General features: G+C 32.8%; 1 protein-coding gene across 3 annotated transcripts; it reads left to right on the top strand.

Moving 5' to 3' along the window:
* Window positions 1–3,648: 3,648 nt before the first annotated feature.
* On the top strand, window positions 3,649–17,652 carry LOC148629243 (phosphatidylinositol-glycan-specific phospholipase D-like). Of its 3 annotated transcripts, none has more exons than XR_015915555.1 (24): window positions 3,649–3,807; window positions 4,157–4,212; window positions 4,825–4,903; window positions 5,284–5,381; window positions 5,540–5,650; window positions 6,075–6,123; window positions 7,007–7,070; window positions 7,263–7,370; window positions 7,775–7,802; window positions 8,438–8,577; window positions 8,759–8,954; window positions 9,868–9,983; window positions 10,413–10,531; window positions 10,830–10,933; window positions 11,048–11,161; window positions 11,566–11,643; window positions 12,757–12,907; window positions 13,135–13,190; window positions 13,509–13,594; window positions 13,901–14,243; window positions 15,769–15,856; window positions 16,434–16,547; window positions 16,789–16,869; window positions 17,533–17,652. XR_015915555.1 is itself a non-coding variant. In XM_088547113.1 (24 exons), exons 1-24 carry the CDS (start codon window positions 3,708–3,710, stop codon window positions 17,632–17,634), a joined length of 2,568 nt encoding a protein of 855 aa, XP_088403239.1. In that variant the 5' UTR covers window positions 3,649–3,707; the 3' UTR covers window positions 17,635–17,652. The 3 variants fall into 3 exon arrangements, 2 of the variants coding, with proteins under 2 accessions (XP_088403239.1, XP_088403253.1); XM_088547113.1 differs by having other exon boundaries at window positions 16,447–16,547; XM_088547127.1 differs by lacking the exon at window positions 5,284–5,381 and having other exon boundaries at window positions 3,727–3,807; window positions 16,447–16,547.
* The last annotated feature ends 283 nt before the right edge of the window (window positions 17,653–17,935 follow it).

Here is a 17,935-nt window from a genome sequence, read left to right as displayed (position 1 = left end):
TGGGAGCATTTTGAAATTTGGTGGATGCTTAGCCAGGAGTACAAATGTGAGAATTTATAGCTTTTATTAAATTACAAAGTTTTAGAAGTAGATGCAGCTTTTTAGTTGATATTAAGTTCGAAAACTTGAAAGTATTGCAATGATTTAGATAATATTTTGGTAAAAACTGTTTGCGTTTCTCTGAGAAAGAGGAACATTCGAGAATATAATGATATTCATCACCTAGTCCTTGGTTATTGTATAATACACAATGTCTGTTTTCTCTTTCTATACCTTGCCATCTACCAGTTTCGATAGGTAAAAATTAATGATTTGTAGTTCTGAATCTGCAGAATTTCTTAGCTTCGGAAATATTAAGAATATTAAGATATTCTTCGAATCAAAATTTGGTATTGAAAATTCTATAGTTTAATCCCTTTGGCGAGTCACTCACTGTTGATCGCCACTTTTGAGCAAATTGATCAATCAGATTTCTTTTCGATTGCACATTTTGGCCATTAATTATTTAGAAAAGTTTCTGTTTCCCAAATATTTGAATAACCACATTCGTTTAAGATTTTTCGAACATGAACTAAACTAAGGGTAGTATTACCTTGATTAACCAGACTTCTCGCAAGTTTGTATAATATACATGAAATTTTGGATTGCTTACCCACCACAAGTTTTGCCCAGTATGATGTAAATCGTACTTTTATGTCAATTTCAATCGGAAGTCTACCGAGTTCACCATATAATATATAATTCGGAGTAGACGTTTTTGACCTGACTTTGTCAGGTCATACATGCCGGTACATTGACGGATCCTTTCCCTGTAACAACTGGCGTAAGGCAAGGATGCATTCTCTCTCCCATTCTCTTTCTCATAGTCATCGACTGGATAGCAACAACAGCTTGCAACGACCCTCATGGTATACATTGGACACTAACATCTCGTCTAGAAGACCTCGAATTTGCAGACGACATATGCACACTATCGCATCGTCTTCAAGATTCCCAACACCAGGTCAACCATCTCGAAGAAACAGCTAAAAGAACAGGATTGTATATCAACACAGCCAAAACCAAAGCCATGAGAATCCAACAAAACCAGATGGATCCAATATTGGTAAATAACCAACAGATAGAGAATGTAGATAAATTTACGTGCCTTGGAAGTGTCATGAGTACAACTAGAGGCACTGACGAAGATGTACAAGCCAGTAAGATGAAAGCATTACAGGCTTTTTCCATTCTAAAGCCAGTATGGAAAAGTAGAACACTGAGAACGACTACTAAGATCAAAATTTTCAACAGCAATGTTAAGTCTGTCCTGTTATATGGTTGCGAGACCTGGAGAGAAACAGAAAACACCATGAAATCTATACAAGTCTTTGTTAACAAGTGCCTAAGAAATATACTGAATATCAGATGGCCAGAAAAAATAACAAACAAGAAACTCTGGCAAAGAACAAAACAACAACCAATAGAAAACACCATTCGAACCCGAAAATGGAAATGGATTGGTCATACTTTAAGGAAGAACAATAAAAACACTACAAAGCAAGCTTTAGATTGGAATCCCCAAGGGCAAAGAAAAAGAGGAAGACCAAAGAACACCTGGAGGAGGGGTTTGAACTCTGAACTGAAGAGAGTAGGACTAACGTGGAAGAATTGTAACACCATCGCCCAAAACCGAAGCGAATGGAGAGAAACTGTAGTCGCCCTATGTCCACCCATGGACGAAATGGAATAAATCAGACGTTTTTAGGTTTAAAAACATTTTACAAAATTTTAGATGAACCTTTTCTAAAATATCGGGTTTTCCAAAGCCCCAGATTTCGCAACCATATAATAAAATTAGTTTCACCATTTTATCAAATAAATCTATTTGTGACTTTATATTTAGTTTATATTTCCTTCCTATTTTAAGCACTTCATACATTGCCTTTGTTGCCTTGTCTGCTAAACTCTTTTTAGTAACATCAAAATTACAAGTTTTCGTAAAAATAATTCCAAGATAAATGAATTCTTTCACTGTTTCAATTATACTGTCTTTAAAAATGAATGTTAGGAAGAATAGGCGACCAATTCTCACCCCGTCTCACACCAGTTTCACAGCTAAAAAAAGTCGGATGTCATGTTTCTGAATGTAATACATGATTTGATGTTGGAATACAAATATCACGTTATACATTTTCCCATTTATGTGGTTCAAAAGCAAGTTCGCCAAACTTTATCAAAGGCCTTTTCAAAATCCATAAAAGCACAATAAAGTTTTTTTCCGATTAGATTTTAGGATTTGGAACAAAGTATTGATCGCGAAGATATTATCTATCGTGGAATATTTTTGTCTGGAGCTGCACTGATTTTCCTTTAAATAAGAAACTTTTCGGAAAAAGTGTTCAACCTAGCATTTAATATCGCACTAAAGAACTTTCCGAGACAGGTTACAATTGTGATATGTGTATATTTTTTTTTTTGGATCATTTGGATCTCCTTTGTTTTTATGTTCATGAAATAGTGGTAGATCCAATCCAGATTCATCTTCTAATTGTGAATCATCATGGATAACCCTGATCAGCTGATTGCTCCTTGGGGATTATTTACCGGTCATTAAACAATCCTTTACCTATTTAAACAGCAATTAACACCTTTTGTCCGATTTGTGACGCTTCTAAACAAAGAAGTGTGATTGAAACACGAAATTAGGGGTTTGAATTAGGATTTTTCTACGTAATTTTGACAAAATCGTGTTTTGAGACAAATTTGACCTGAAAAATCGTGTTGGGGGGGGGGGGGGGGCAAATGGTCAAAATCGTGAAAAACACGCTTAAATCGTGTAAGTTGGCAGGTATGAAATATACGTGCAATATTTGTTGATGACAAGTGGAGAGGTTGCTTTTTTGTAGAAACTTTGAATATCAGTAGTGTGCGTTAACTTGCTTTTTCAGTATCAGGTTATGTTTAGTTACAGTAGGACATGTAAGTCTTGCCCACGTGATTCCGTGGTTTCACGAGAATGGGTCCAAGTCTACCATTCAAGGGCATGGAAATTTGTCATTTACAGGGCGTTGATTCAAGTATTAAAAGCCCAAAATTCTTCTCTTGTAAAAAAAAAATGAAAAAAAAATGATAAAAATTCATTCTACATGATAAAAATGTTAAGAATGGCAGTTAAAAGAATAGGTTTATTTTGTGATACAGCGCTCCGAGATCTCGGAAGTAAACAATAAAATGCAGATCAGTCTTCGGATTTCAATACTTTCCACTAAGAAAATTCCGGTATGGAAAACGTTGAACGTATGAAAAATTTTGTACCTTGTATCATGAAGAGGGCTTATATAGTCTTAGCCAATCCATTTCAGCTTTATAATGAATAAAATATTGTTTAAACACATAAACACAAAGGTTAAATTCGTTTTCATTACCAGTATAAGGACTTCGTCCTCTATTACGGATGTGATAAGACGAATTTCTGACAATTATATCTAGGATCTCGATAAGACTTCATAACCTTTTTGACAGAAAGTTTTAACATTCATATTTTGTGATAAAATTTGGAGTAGATATAAAATTGAAAATCAAGTAAAGCTAATAGTCCTCCATCTGAAGTCCAATGCACATGAAACACCTTACAATTACTTTAAAACACAAGATTGATGTATGTATTGGATATGAAAAGTGAGATAAGAACTTTCAGTTTACCAAATGGGCATTTATGACCTTCAATGATGTCTGAAGGATATTGGTTGATATGTCCAGTAATTGGTTTCTTGTTACAAATAGTCCAAATAGAAGGCTGTGGACCCTTTTCACATTTGCTAATTAGTAAGTAAGATACCAACTTAGTTGTTCATTAAAAGTTGACTTTAACTTTTTTTTCTATTAATGCAATATTAGTCAAGGTTTGTTCTGTTTACTTTGTTTCATTCGAATCACAAAGTATTTCAATCAGAAGAATGTCGTCACTTCTGTGCATTAGTAATTCCGCGTTTAATGCCATTATTATATAAATGTTATAATTTTACATTATACACATTACCTTATTAAAAATATAGAAATAAATAATTTTTCGACTGAAAATGTAATACATCTAGATTTTAAGATACTGATAAGATTTTGGAATAACTTGATCTTCCCTTACCTTAAGATGTTTGGTTTGTGTTTTGTATTACAGGTCATAGAGCTAGAACTTATTTCAAGGAAACAGGTAAAACTGTAGATTATGGAAAGGTATGTTGTATATAATTGTTCATGGCGTAATGTTCTGAACATTTATACCAGATATACATTACATGTAGAATTGTTCCTTTTACCTCTTACTTCTTTTTCCCAAATGGTAATTATGAGATGAAATGCTTTGATATCCATTTTGCAAACAAAATTTGGAAATGTATAAGATTAAATTTCAGTAAGGGGAAGTAATCCAACTTAAAGATTTAGCATGGTCACATCTCGCTAACTCAACTTCCTTAAACGCGCCATGCAACTGTATGAATTAAAGGCCATTTGTACATCACTATTGAGGAAGACAAATACTGTCAAATCCCTACAAGGGGAGATTATCTATCTGAAGATTTCGTAAGTGCCTCTCCTCCTGGACTTCCTTATGAACGTCGATAAAATAAAAGAACTTTTGGAAACATGCAGGTGTGCATGTAAGAGGATAATAATTGTTGGAGCCTTGCAAGGGTGAATAATCAAATATAAAGGTTTTCCATGAGTCGTCTAAGTAAAGGCATACTTACTATGTTTCTATTTGTATTGGTATATAGTTTCATCTTCATTCTTCATGTTTTACTGAATTGAATGTATCCACTTTTATTTACCTCTATTTTTTGCCAGCTGATGACTTATCATACCGATGCTTTTCAAGCAGGAAGTATATTTCCTGATTCTTTTTACAGTAGCCTATGCAAAGGAGGTAATGAACTTTAAATCAAATTTCCGGCACGATTAGTGATGAAAGACTGTGGTGGACGGGCACCGTTATAAGTATTGCAAATACAAAACAGTAGTCTTTTTAATATTACAAATCTAATGGAAATCCAAGTGACCACAAATGCTTTCAAGACTGAATATTCCACCAAAAGTTGAAGTTTTGAAAGACAATTTATATCTGTGTTTTTGTATTTTTTCTATAGTCTTCAAACTTGGTATGATCACTGTTAATCTACTTAGAGTAAAAACTAATTTGAGTCTTCCCTTTTCTTCATTTGTTTGGTTGACTACATAGAGTTTACATTTAAGTTGTGTATAAAATATGGTTCTTTTTGCGAAAGCAATAAGTCTAAAATATTTTAGGCAACTTTTCGCAAATATCGGAAGACACTCACTGGACACCGTTCCTAAAAACTGCCGTCGACTATATCAGGAACAAATACCCACAGCCTTGGGATCAGGTAAAACTTATCAAATTTTAACCGATATTTTGAAAAGATAGCGATACACTTTTCCGTGGTATTTTGAATATTCCGAATACCTTTTTCTTTTCAAGAATTTAAAGCTTAATAATGTAATAACTAAACAAGTGGTTGTACATATTATTCCTTTTTTACAGTCAACAGAAAAACTTGTCGTTTTCATTCTTGGGATAATGTCACATCAGATATCGGATGTTCTGTGGTACAGCCTAGGTATTGAGCATGGTTTTGTAGCCACACTAGCTGCGGTAAGCGTTAGTATATATGAAGACTTTTATGTTGTAAAAGTATGGGTCAAAAGGGTCTTAGGTGTGTCTATTTTTTTTTATCTTAGTGAGACAATATGATTATATTTATTTTACATCTATTTATCATTACTAGAATAATATATAAAATCAACACTATGAAATCAGCCAAGCAAGTACCATATGTAGATTATAGGTTAACGACAATAGTCATAAGCACATCATTATTTCTTGAAAATAATAGGAAATACTTAGCTTTTACTGTCGTCACCAATGATTAAGGTGTATCCTTCGTTCCACAGCAATTCTTTTTTAACTATTTAGGTTATTATTTCATATATCCCACCACAAAATTTCAAAATATGATGAATAGAAATATCGTTTTCATGACAAGGTACTCGCGTATACTCCAAATATTTCATTTTAGGTTGATTTTCATGGAAACTACAGTGCAGCGCGAGAAGTTGCAGATTTAGGTAAATTAATTGCAGTCTTATTGGACAACAAATTAGAAGAAGCTAAGATTTTTATTCCAAACGTCAAAGCTTTAAAAAAAATCCATGTCAACACCCAGTAAAATGTCTCCGGAAATAAAACTGCTGCGGAACTAAAACTGTTGCTCGACATTATTTATTTTCCCGTCTTGTAATAAGGTAGAACAATACAGTTAGGTCATTTCTGAAAATTTGGTCTCATTTGGTTGAAATAAAGCCGCTTTGAGGCAGTCCGCACAGAAATTTCTAGTGTTTTGTCATAAAAAAAGTGCATATTTTTGAAATCCTTGGTGTGTGGAGGTTCAAGTCATTTAAAAGTAATTTAGTGATTATTGTTATAAAATCCAGTAGCCATGGTAACATACTGAAAAAATATTACTGAGTTTTAGTACAAATCAGGGGTGCCTTTCCAAAACTAACAGCCAATTACTAAGTTTTATAAAATATCAGGCACTTAGACACTACCACTGGATGAAAGCATGAATGGAGTAGATGGAAAAGGGTAAAAATAATAAGACCCTTTTCGATTCATTCTCTCACAATTTTAGTTCCAAAAGTTCGTGCGAAATAAGGTATTTTGAAAATCAGCCATCTGATGCTGAGGAGAGAACCTAATATGGCAGGGGACTGAAACGTTCCGGATACCATTCTTCCTTTAAATTATACCTGTTTACCATTACATATATTACATCTGTCTATGTATAAATGCTTAACTACATTTAAACAATGTATCCACCAAAATTCAACTTTTAATTTTAAGTTTTACAAAATTTGACCGAGTTAACTTCGTATGCGAAACAGTGCGCCTTAATGTAAGTGTATAGTGCACCCATAAACTGAGCAATGAATTTAATACACATTACAGGAGCTGACGTTCTTAACCAATGGAATTATGTGGATTATACCATCATTCATCCTGTAAGAGACTGGTGAGTGAGTATCAATTAGTATGTCATTCATCCTGTAAGGGACCAGTGAATGTGTATTAATGATCAAGTCATTCATACTGTAGGGGACTGGTTAGTGAGTATTAATGAGTAAGTCATTCATCCTGCAAGTGAATGGTCAGGAAGTTTGAGTATTCATAAAGTTTTAAGCTTCAAGTATATTTCTCTTTTAAGGTACCTCCCAACCGAAGATTTGTATAACATTTACATGGAATTTTATGGCAGTGAGAAGATAGATAAAGACACTTTAGATGAATGTGCTGCTCTACCCTTTTTGACTAGGTAAGTTGGTCTGATTGTAAAAATTTTTGAAACATATCTGCCATGTGTTAAAATGATTTTCTTAACAACTATTGTAAAGGTATCAATTTTCGAGGTGAACAGAAAAGCGCGAAAAATAGTACCCGAAAACTGATATTGAAAACAATATAATGCTAATCATTTCATAAAACCGCGAAAACTAATATATGCGAATATGTTCACTTTACAGAATCCATGAAAATTAATACGTTTACAGTTTTGGCCAATCAAAGTATGACACTCGCTATAAACACTGGTTAGACGGAAGGTAAAAAAAGGAAATTCCTAACCAAAATAACTTAACATGAAATGAAAACGCTGTAACGCTTTTATTATATAAGTCCAAAAAATATATTGTGCAAACACTATTTTCTTATAATTTCTAGTGTCGTGGAAGGCAAAACTTCTCCAGAGGTACGTTTTTAGATGAACATTTGTTTCCCTTTATTATCCAGGGCAGTTTGAAATGGTATTTAAATGAATTTTCAGATTAGAAATTAAACTTTGAAGCACCTACTTCATGAATTACATACTACTTTGTCATTGCTCGATTTATTTGTAAACAGACAATTTTAACAAAGTTTCAAAGCGAAAAACCGTGTGTTGTTTTTCTGATTAAAATGAATATGGCTTATATGCTGTAAATATCTTGACCTGAAAAAAAAATCGACTTTATCTTTGTTTACAAATAGCTTACTTACATCAGCTACCGTGACATTTCCCTACTTAAATACCGTGTCAGTGGTTTCAGGTAGGCTGGCTCAGATAATTTGTCCGAGTAGGGTGAGATGCCTGCCTACCTGTTGGTTGTTGCTTCTGTGAGCTAGCACATTGAAGATTTGGCTCAGTGATATATCTGCCTTAGGATGTTAAACCAAAATTTAATCAATCAATTTCTCTTCTTAGCGTAACAAAGGAGAAACCGCATGAAGATTTGAATTTGAAAAGTATACGATTATTAGCTATCGCTTTTTAATTCACATAAACCTTGTTGTATTTTCTATAAAAATATCCCTTTGATGACTACAATGTCCACTTTTTTGTGTAAGGTTTATCAAATGGTTGCCAACTTAAGCCCATTTTTGATAAACAATATGGAAGATTATTTCGTTGGCGGGATGAGTGATATGGTTGCATGGACTTACCGAAGTTGGCAAAATGGCATTAGTCTATTTGAAAATGGTACAAGGTATTTAACTTTATTTTTTGTCATCAGTTAACAAATAAACGAACTGTATAAGTTTTTTGCCTTTTACATTGGTTCAGACGTTATTGAGCTTTTGGAATAATATAAGTGTAACACACATCTAACACATTTACTTACAAAATAAGTTATTAGCATAGAAATACTCAATTCAAATTTGTTTCAGCTCCTGTCAACTTCCCAAGAACCCACTGTTCATTCGTTGTAATACATCAAATGCTAGAAGCATTGATAAACCAACAAGACAAAACAAAAGCATTAAATTAGCCTCTCAGTATAAAGTTTCGGATATTGAAAAAATAAACATTGAACGACAAAAAACGTTGAGAGGTACTGTGATTCGACAAAGGAATGATGGAAAGGTATGTGTTATGTTTTTTTTTTCGTTTTCGCTTCACGAAGCTCGTTTGTTATCATTTTAAAGTCATTTTTGTCGGTGAGGCGCATCTTAGGAAAACGAAATATTTGGTCCTTCCAATTACCTCTCTATATGATTTTTTTTACATTAAAGTGCAATTATTTCAACTGTTTCAACAGTAAATAATGATAATAAGAAGTAACATATATAATAAGAAATTTCATGTTCATTTTATCACCCACTTCATGTTTATCGCCTTAATATAGCTGAAATATTGCTGCCCGGGCGTTAAACCCCCAAAAAACAAACAAACATATAATAAGAAAGCGAAAATTGAATCGCATTTACAAATAAACAAACCGATGGAATCATGTTATGACGTCACATCATTTGACGTAGATATAGGTCTTTCGATCAAGGTGGAAATGCCGCTATATGTCGCTAAAGCAAGTCTAAAATATTAACAAATCACTGTCCTCTAAAACTTTTCATTCTTTGTGAATGACATTTCAATGTTGATTTGCTAGCGTGATCATGTCCTTCAATGCTGGGCCGAAAAAGTCATTTTACATGCGTTATACAGCCAACTGGTATTTTGAACACGTTGATATGTGTTCTTATTTAGTACCCTAAGATAGTAATAGATTAGGAGCGTTTCTTGAGAAGTATCATTGACTTTGTTGCTTTCATAATTACAATTGATGTATACAATGAAAAGTGACTCGTTCACTACAATGACTGCGCAAATGCAAGCAGAGTGTTACTCTATTTAGAGACCTCCATTTACTAAGCGAACGTGTCACGCCATGTTAGAATGTTTTTATTCACAGCAACAAAAGATGTATACAGAATACGTATTTTTTTCTTTTGAAAAGTTTAAATACCGAAAACTATACGCGTTTTCTTTGCTTATAAAGAAAGAGAAAAAAATGAAAAGAAGATCAATGATGAAACAAAGATATACAAAGAGTAAAAAAATACCACCTAGAGATGGTACTTACGCTGTAAACAGCTCCTATGCAAAATTTGGATGGTAAGTAACTCTAAATTAATAAAATACAATGAATTGTTGCAAAGCAACTGTAATAACTGGTAAGTTTCGAATTTCTGAGATTAAGGATAAGTGATAAAAATCTGCAGAAAGGTATAATAAAATTCTACTACAGAAATATTAAACAATGAGGCAATATTGGTGTAAAAAACCTTTTTCATAATCCCGATTTTGACTTCGTTTTTCTTTTAAATATTGAGCAAGGGGAAGTAACTACTTACCGAGGTAAAAATAGTTAAAGCTTCAAATAAAAATGTTTACGGTTCTTTCCTTTGCCAAATGAGACCACCAACCAGGTTGTCGTATGTTGGTGGGTTACGTCCCTTTGAATAACTTGCTAAAATGGCTTGCATTCCGTTAATATGAACAACGACTACTCTAGTAACGTTAGTATTCTAAACTTACTCACAGGTCGATAGAAACAGGTGACCTAGATTTAGATGGATATGTAGACGTCATAATCGGTGCTCCTGGATATAATGTGCTAGGCAGTGTACAAGAAGGAAGGGTTTACATATTGTATGGCAATGGTTAGTTGATATAATATGGTTAAATTGTACCTGGTATTTCTATTTTGCACAAAAAAAATTATTTAACAACTAACAGTGATGATATACATGTACACGAAATGACATTGTAGCAATGTGCTAATATATTGTAGTTAATAACAGTCACAAATAAAGATAATTTTAAATTCTTGAATATTATTGTAATTTGACTAACTCTCTCACAGAATGTATAAACAAGTATTTAATACTCTATTGCCGATTCAGTTCATAAAAAAATGTTTTTAAATGATTTTATAATTATCAGTATTATTTTTTACAGATTCTGAATCTGCAGGATTTGATTACTCGTTTCATGATATCGACGTGCCTTCTCATTTTAATCCATTGTATGGTCGTACTACAGTAATAGACGGATTCTCCAAGGTACTTATCAAATTGGTATTAGATTGGTAAAATTTGAAATGTCAACATGAATTCTTTCTTTATTTTTCGTTGTTAAAACATATATTTACATGTTCTCGTATGTTAAAATTTTAGAAACAGTCCCGTTTTGGTTCGGGCGTTGCGGTTTTAGACATCAATTTAGATGGAATACTAGATATTGCTGTTGGTGCCCCAGCGTACTGGATAGATAATCCATTGGAATATAAGGTAAGTAGACGTACATTGGTAGGTACTATGAATTGCAATTCCGTCAATTCATTACATTAGTGACAAGTTCTTATGACAATTGCACGTAGTTAAAAATAAAATTAAATGTTACGGCTAAAAGAAAATGAATGTTAGACCACATCGAATAAGATATACGACATAAAAAAAAATTATGAAGGTTGCGACCTTTTCGAAGATTTTTGACAATGACCTGTGTGGTGAAATTATCGTTTTTTACAAGTTACTGTTTCAAATCACGTTAAACTAAAGAAACGTCACTTGTCGGTCGAAAACAAAATACAATCACTGTTGAATTAAGGAATATTGATTGCAAAAGTTTTAATGAAGTCTTGATTAAAGTAAAATCAAACTTTTCTTCCAAGTTATTTATCGGCCATTCACAGGGACTGATATCGATCTACTTGGGAAAGGGAAAAGGTAGAAGACAGTATGGCGAAGTTGACATTGCTATCTCCTGCCAGGTAAGACCTTGGAAAATTTGCCTTGGGCGAACACGGGTCACTTAATCCATGTAAATTCTTCTTATACTTATATTCCTAAATGTCTTATTTTAGAATTTTTACTTTGTCAAGAATAAAAATGCCACTGGTGACTATAAAAAGAATTTCAGCTAATCACGCATATATGTAATCCTAGATACATGTTGTGTATCCAAAAGTGTAAAAAAAAATAATTGTCAATGAATGATTTAAAACGATTTCCATCATAAAAATGTAGAGCTCAATATATTTGCAAATTTCTCACAATAAATTCATTAAAATGACGTCATGGGACGTCATACAACTCCTTGGCAACATCTTCACGTTTACGTTTACACTAGCACCAGAGAAAAATATCCAGGTTCGTCCCACATTAACTCCACATAAATTTGAAAGGAACCTAAACCCGGGTTGGCAACGAATTAACGCGTTCACATTACTAAAAACGATCCAGAATAATTAATTCGGGTCGAATTTTATGGCATAGTGAGAACGCGGTATAAGTAAAGATTCATATCATTTGAATTATTTTATCTTTCCGGTGAGTGTCAGTTTAATTTTATTTTTTGCTTTTATATCAAAATTAATACGTGAATTTTTTTAACTTCCTTGGACGTGACATTTGCAGGCAAGATCAAATATAGACATTAAGGACGTCATACTGCTCTTCTAATTACATTATTGGTATTAACAACTTCATGTAAATGCTCAAATCGTTTGATCTCCATCATTTGTTGTCCTGGTCTTGTTACACTAGGTCGTTTTGTTTTTGTTATCGAGTTCACTCTAAACACATATGATGCAAATTGCATGGTTTGAAATTAATTTTACTTTAAATACGTCCTTATAAATTCTACTGATTTACTTTTAATTAAATCTAATTTCTAACTAAAACAAACAAAGTAAACAGTTTCATAAATATTTTGATCAGTGGAGCGCATACATAGAAACCTGGTCCTCCACTTGCAACTTACCATGCATTTGTTTAAACCATTTTAGTGTCAATTCGGATTATTTGTTTGTATTTATTTTGAAAAAAAAGTAAAGTCTGCACATAAATAGGGATAAAGTTCTAAGATGAGCTTTGCTTCTTAGAGTGTAAACTGTAACTTAGGATACAAGTTAGAAGCAGGTGATTTAGATGGTGACGGGAATGCCGATTTGATTATGGGTCTTCCTTTTTATACTGGCGCATATAACCAGAGCGGGATTGTGGCAGCTTTGATGGCAAGTAGAGATATCCCAGGTATGATTTCTTAGTATGGCGGTTTATGTTGTTTACAACATCACAGCAATATATATATACCAAAATGCATAGTGAGCAAATATGAAGTTTTTTGGAGGACGCCATATTGATATGAAGAACTTGTTTAAAAATTAAAAAGAGAAATTAAAACACGATTCCAACCCCATTGAAAAACTCGGTAAATAAATGAATGACAATTCATATACATATTCAATCATTCCTTATAGTGAAGAAGACAATTGCTTTTGAGACCATCAAATGGCGCCAGCAGCCAGATAAGCAGGTACTGTGGTTAAACAGTGTTATTGTATTAGTTAGTGATTAAGACCAATTATCAGGAGTTGACCACAGGAAAACTAAAACAATTTCACGTGTAAATTTCATGTTTAGGTTAAATCGAGGCTCGTATAGTGTAAAATATATATGATAAAGTCAGGGTTTCAAAATTGAATGATAAAGTTTAAGTATTATGCAGACATCGGCACTTTAAGCCAATTTTCTTTCATCCCCCCCCCAAAAAAAAACAATTTTGTTCACAGTGTGAAAGTCTATTTCTTCGACAAATACTCATACACTTTAAGTTTATTGTGGATATTTTTAGCAATCATACGCTTGGTTTGGTTTTAACCTGAAAATCAAACAACAGACCTTATTAGCCAGTTCCCCAAATGTGCGAAAATGTGCCAAGTGAGTACATGTGCTTTTGTTAGAAAGGTAATTTTTATCAACAAATGAAAGTAACAGTTAAGGCAACGTTTTATGGTGGTTTATTTCACAGATAAGAGAGACAAACTGTATACAAATGAGTTTTGCAAATTACAGTTAATTTTACGTAATTCAATTATGTATCGACACTTCAAGCCCGTATCCAATGTAAATAAAAGTAATTTTGCAATAGATGTGGTTGCCACAACAAAAATTTTGTCATAACGGAAACATGAGAACGTTATAATGAGGAAAATATACCAAACTTCTAGAAAACATCTTTTTCAGCCCATTATGTAATGTATCACCGTTGGATGTTCTAAATGTAGGACGACTTGATGTATTTAATTACGGAAACAAGAGCAAAATTGAAAATCGAACATTAATTGGACAAAATTCAAACGATTTCGCAGGATTTAGTGCAGACTTTGGTACAATGTACGACAATGTATCAGTCATTCTCTGTGTTGGTTACTCTGGAATGACAGTGTCAGGATCCTATGTTGGTTTAAGTATAAACGTCACACGTGCTGGTAGTGTCACATTATACAATATGTCAGATCCATCATCCTCAGAAATAGCTAGATTTGATGGTTCAACTCGCTATGGTCGGTTTGGTTCCTACGTAATGGTATGACTGAGACACTTCTATTGTTAGGGCGATTACAGACATGTTTATTGATTTACAAATTTATATACAATGCTTTTAGATAATCTTTCCTTTTACAAGAGTGGAGACTTACTTTCATTACACTTTAGAAACATACAAAAATATATTTGTTATGAAAATTACTCAAATTTCAAAAACTCTTAAAAATCATCTTTTCCATAAAAGTAGAATAACCAGGCTTTACAAAAGATTGAGTATCTCGAATTAAGCAAGCAAGGAAAACAGTTTTAAAGCTACAAAATAAATGAGTGACGCATCAAGACCAAAAGTGTACGCTGAAGAGCATTCCGGTCAAAATCTTCAAAATTACCTTTCTTTGTATTTAGATATTACCAACGTTAGTTGATGGCGGCTTTTTTTTTTAACTCGCCTGGCCATATGCTATGTGAGCTATTACCACCACTTGGCGTCTGTTGTCGTCGTCGTTAATAATGAATGTCTATTAGGGTATTCTGCATAGAACTGATGTGGAGATTTCTGATCCGTCGAAAAACATGGCTGCCGTTACTAGAATAGAACATAGAGGTCAGACAGAAATTTTTTGCATATTATGTCGCCAATATCTTCTCCTCTGAAACTTCAAGCCCAATCAGGACCAAACTTGGTATGAATGGTCCTTATGGTGTTCTGCATAGAAGTCTGGTGGGAATTTTTATTCCGAGAAAAAAAAACATGGTCGCTGTTACGAAAAAATATAACATAGGGGTCAAACAGTAGTTCGCATATACTTCAAAATTGTTAGGTTTGGCAAATCTCTGACATAAGGAAAAGTATTTAGCATGATTAGTTCCATCTCTGGTCATGTTTTCATTTTAATCTGTTATGCTATGTTGGAGTTATTGCCTTTTTCCTATTTTTAATGTTATTTCTTTTAAAAATCTCATATTGAAACTAATATGCAAACCAATCAGAACCAAACATGCTATGATTGTTCCTTAGTGTGTTCTTCATTGAACTGATGTGGTTTTTTTAATCCGTTAAAAACATGGCAGTTTTTTTCGCATATATCTCCAAAAACGCTAGGTTTAGCCGAATTCTTTCAATTGCCGAAATGATGCTCATTATAAGGCCTACAATAGTTTGCATTGGGTCAATGTTGGAAGATAACTCCTTGTTAGAGTTTTTGCTCTTGAAAGTTGAAAAATAGTGTTTGGTTTTTTATAAACAGTTTTCACAAAATATCTTAAAAACTGTGAGAAACTTTCAATTACTGAAATGATCCTTATGATCAGGCCTACAAAAGTCTTCTTTGAGTCAAAATTGTGGAACAAATCCTTGTTAGAGTTATTGCCCTTGAAAGGGAAAAATTAAACAGGTGATTGATTCAAGCTCATGGGAGCCTCTTGTTTCAGTTTCATGCCATTTAGTTTGAGATTCGAAAACGATAAGACAAAATGATCTATAGGAAATTTGTTCAAATTACAATTGAATTAATGTTTTAACTAATTCAACAATGTATTTGCAATTCTAATTTTACTTATTTTAGGTTTCTGATATCAATGGCGATGGTACCGACGATTTACTTATAGGAGAACCGCACCGAAATAAAAACAAATTTGAAACAAAAAATGAAGGTATGCTGATAAAGTTATTTTTTCAAAAACCGCATAGAAATACTGGTTAAAATGTTTCTTTATTAAAGAATATTTGTCGTCTTAAAGTCTTAAGAAAACATATTCGAGTGATGGTTATATTTCTTTCTGCACAATCTTACGTTAGTTATTTTTTGTTGTATTATAGACTATAGAAAATGGAACATATATGGTGAATGCACACGCACCATCAAATACATCTTTTTTTTTTTTTTAAAAATAATAAATACAGAGATCAACAAAAGGTCTTCAACAAGTGTAAAACACACCTTTGAGTAAGCTCTAAAAGGCCCCGACAACAAAAGTCATGAAATCCAACGTAACAGAACGATGACACTTCTTTAAAATAAAATTACAAGTCAAATTACAGTAATTACCCATTACTTCTGACTGGGAACAGGCACATGTCTGCGTTGGGGTTAAATTAGTTTTATAAGGTCTTAACCACCCCTAGCACCTTACGAAGTAATCGTAATACTATCTTTCAACTGGAAATTTGAATGTTAACAAAGTTGCCTTTTAAAAATGGATGACTTATTGCTCCAATAACATTTGATAGTTACATTTCACAGAAGACGGAACGGTGTATGTTTACTATGGTGGAAAGACTTTTCCCAGAGGGAACCCTACAGTCACAAACTGCAGTGACATAAATCCTTGTCCCGAAAATTCAGTATGTATTTTAGAAAAAAATAAATGTGAATTTGTTAAAAATCTAATTCCGTGCAAATAATGTATGACTAATTTATTTAGAATTTCTCTTAATAGTTGATGTTGATGCCGGTAGAAAGAACGTTATCAGACTCGCTTTGAAATTTTAATTTGCTACCTTAAATTTTACATATATAATGATTTATTGCTGAAGTGCATATAAGTATGTTGTTTTGTTTTTGAAATATCTTTCTTTGCTGTAGGCAAATTTTAAATCATTCACTAACTTTGGTGGTGTTAATAATGGATATAAAGCAAAAGTCGTGAACACAACTGCTGGACAGGTTCGTAAATCTCATCCATGTATATTTAGGTTGTGACCTGTTTAGATATATTATAATTGAGAAAAAAAATATATAACGATTATAGAAGAAACTTGAAGAAGCTTTTGAAGCCCCCTCCGAAAAAAAAATATGCGTTTCGAAATATGACAATACGGAATGACAAACCTTATCCCAATACCACAGAAAAATGAAAGTAAGTAAATTTGTTTTCTTGTATTATCTCGCTTTTTCTTTGCACAGTAAATCCTGCTCTGAAATTATTTTATAAAAGTTTAGAATCAGTTAAAAGTTCCCACATTTTTTTCATTAACGCTGTAAACGAAGGGCATCCACTTCAATGTATAAATTTATAATTAAACAGGAATTAATGCGTCGGAACAAATACAAAACAAACTAAATAAAAACAGTTTTATTCATTTTTAATGGGCCATTATTTGTTAACTAGGTCCATATTGCCCCTTATCACGTATAAATTATCCTGTAATATGATTTCTGCTTAGAAATTTCTTTTCGGTAGCATACAGCATGCTGCATTTTTATAATTGATAATTAAAAAATTTACATCCACTAAAACACGACGTGGAATTAAACGAATTCGATCGATAACAAATGTTTTTCGTACTTAACTTAAAGTGTCGAAAGTTTTTATAAATGTATTTACAGGTGTTATTTACAACAGATATTCGGTATCCATGGAGTGAAACTGTGATGTGGAGTGGATTCAGGTCCGGTGGAGTTCATTATTATGTCATAAATCGTTATTAAAATGATATATTTTTTAAAGTGCTTTAACTCTCATACAAAATATGTACGCACAAGTTTTGAAATATTCATGAAATTATTGGTATGAACATTTTCGTAAAACAACATTTATATTAAGAGCTATTGCATGTTTATACTGTGTGTTGATATAAGATACAATTACATAGAATGAATAGTTTAACAAAAAGACCCACTTGTTCAAGTCAACAGAGAATATTCTGTTTAAATATTTTTATCGTTAAATCCCTTTCCATTTTTGTAAGCACATTACGGTGTTTTCTAGAATACGCAAACACTTTATGCA

Source organism: Perna viridis, chromosome 1 (assembly GCF_037379345.1).
Source record: "Perna viridis isolate PV_CMFRI_1.1 ecotype Kerala chromosome 1, ASM3737934v1, whole genome shotgun sequence".
NCBI lineage: Eukaryota > Metazoa > Mollusca > Bivalvia > Mytilida > Mytilidae > Perna > Perna viridis.
Note: the sequence above shows the minus strand (reverse complement) of the source record. Positions and strands in the feature narration are given on the sequence as shown.

What these genes read in the sequence shown, in the direction of transcription:
- LOC148629243 (XM_088547113.1), top strand. Translation starts at nt 3,708, where the DNA reads ATGATGTCTGAAGGATATTGGTTGATATGTCCAGTAATTGGTTTCTTG. An exon ending in AAACTGTAGATTATGGAAAG is followed by an intron (nt 4,213 to 4,824) that starts GTATGTTGTATA and finishes ATTTTTTGCCAG; the next exon opens with CTGATGACTTATCATACCGA. An exon ending in ATAATCCATTGGAATATAAG is followed by an intron (nt 11,162 to 11,565) that starts GTAAGTAGACGT and finishes GGCCATTCACAG; the next exon opens with GGACTGATATCGATCTACTT.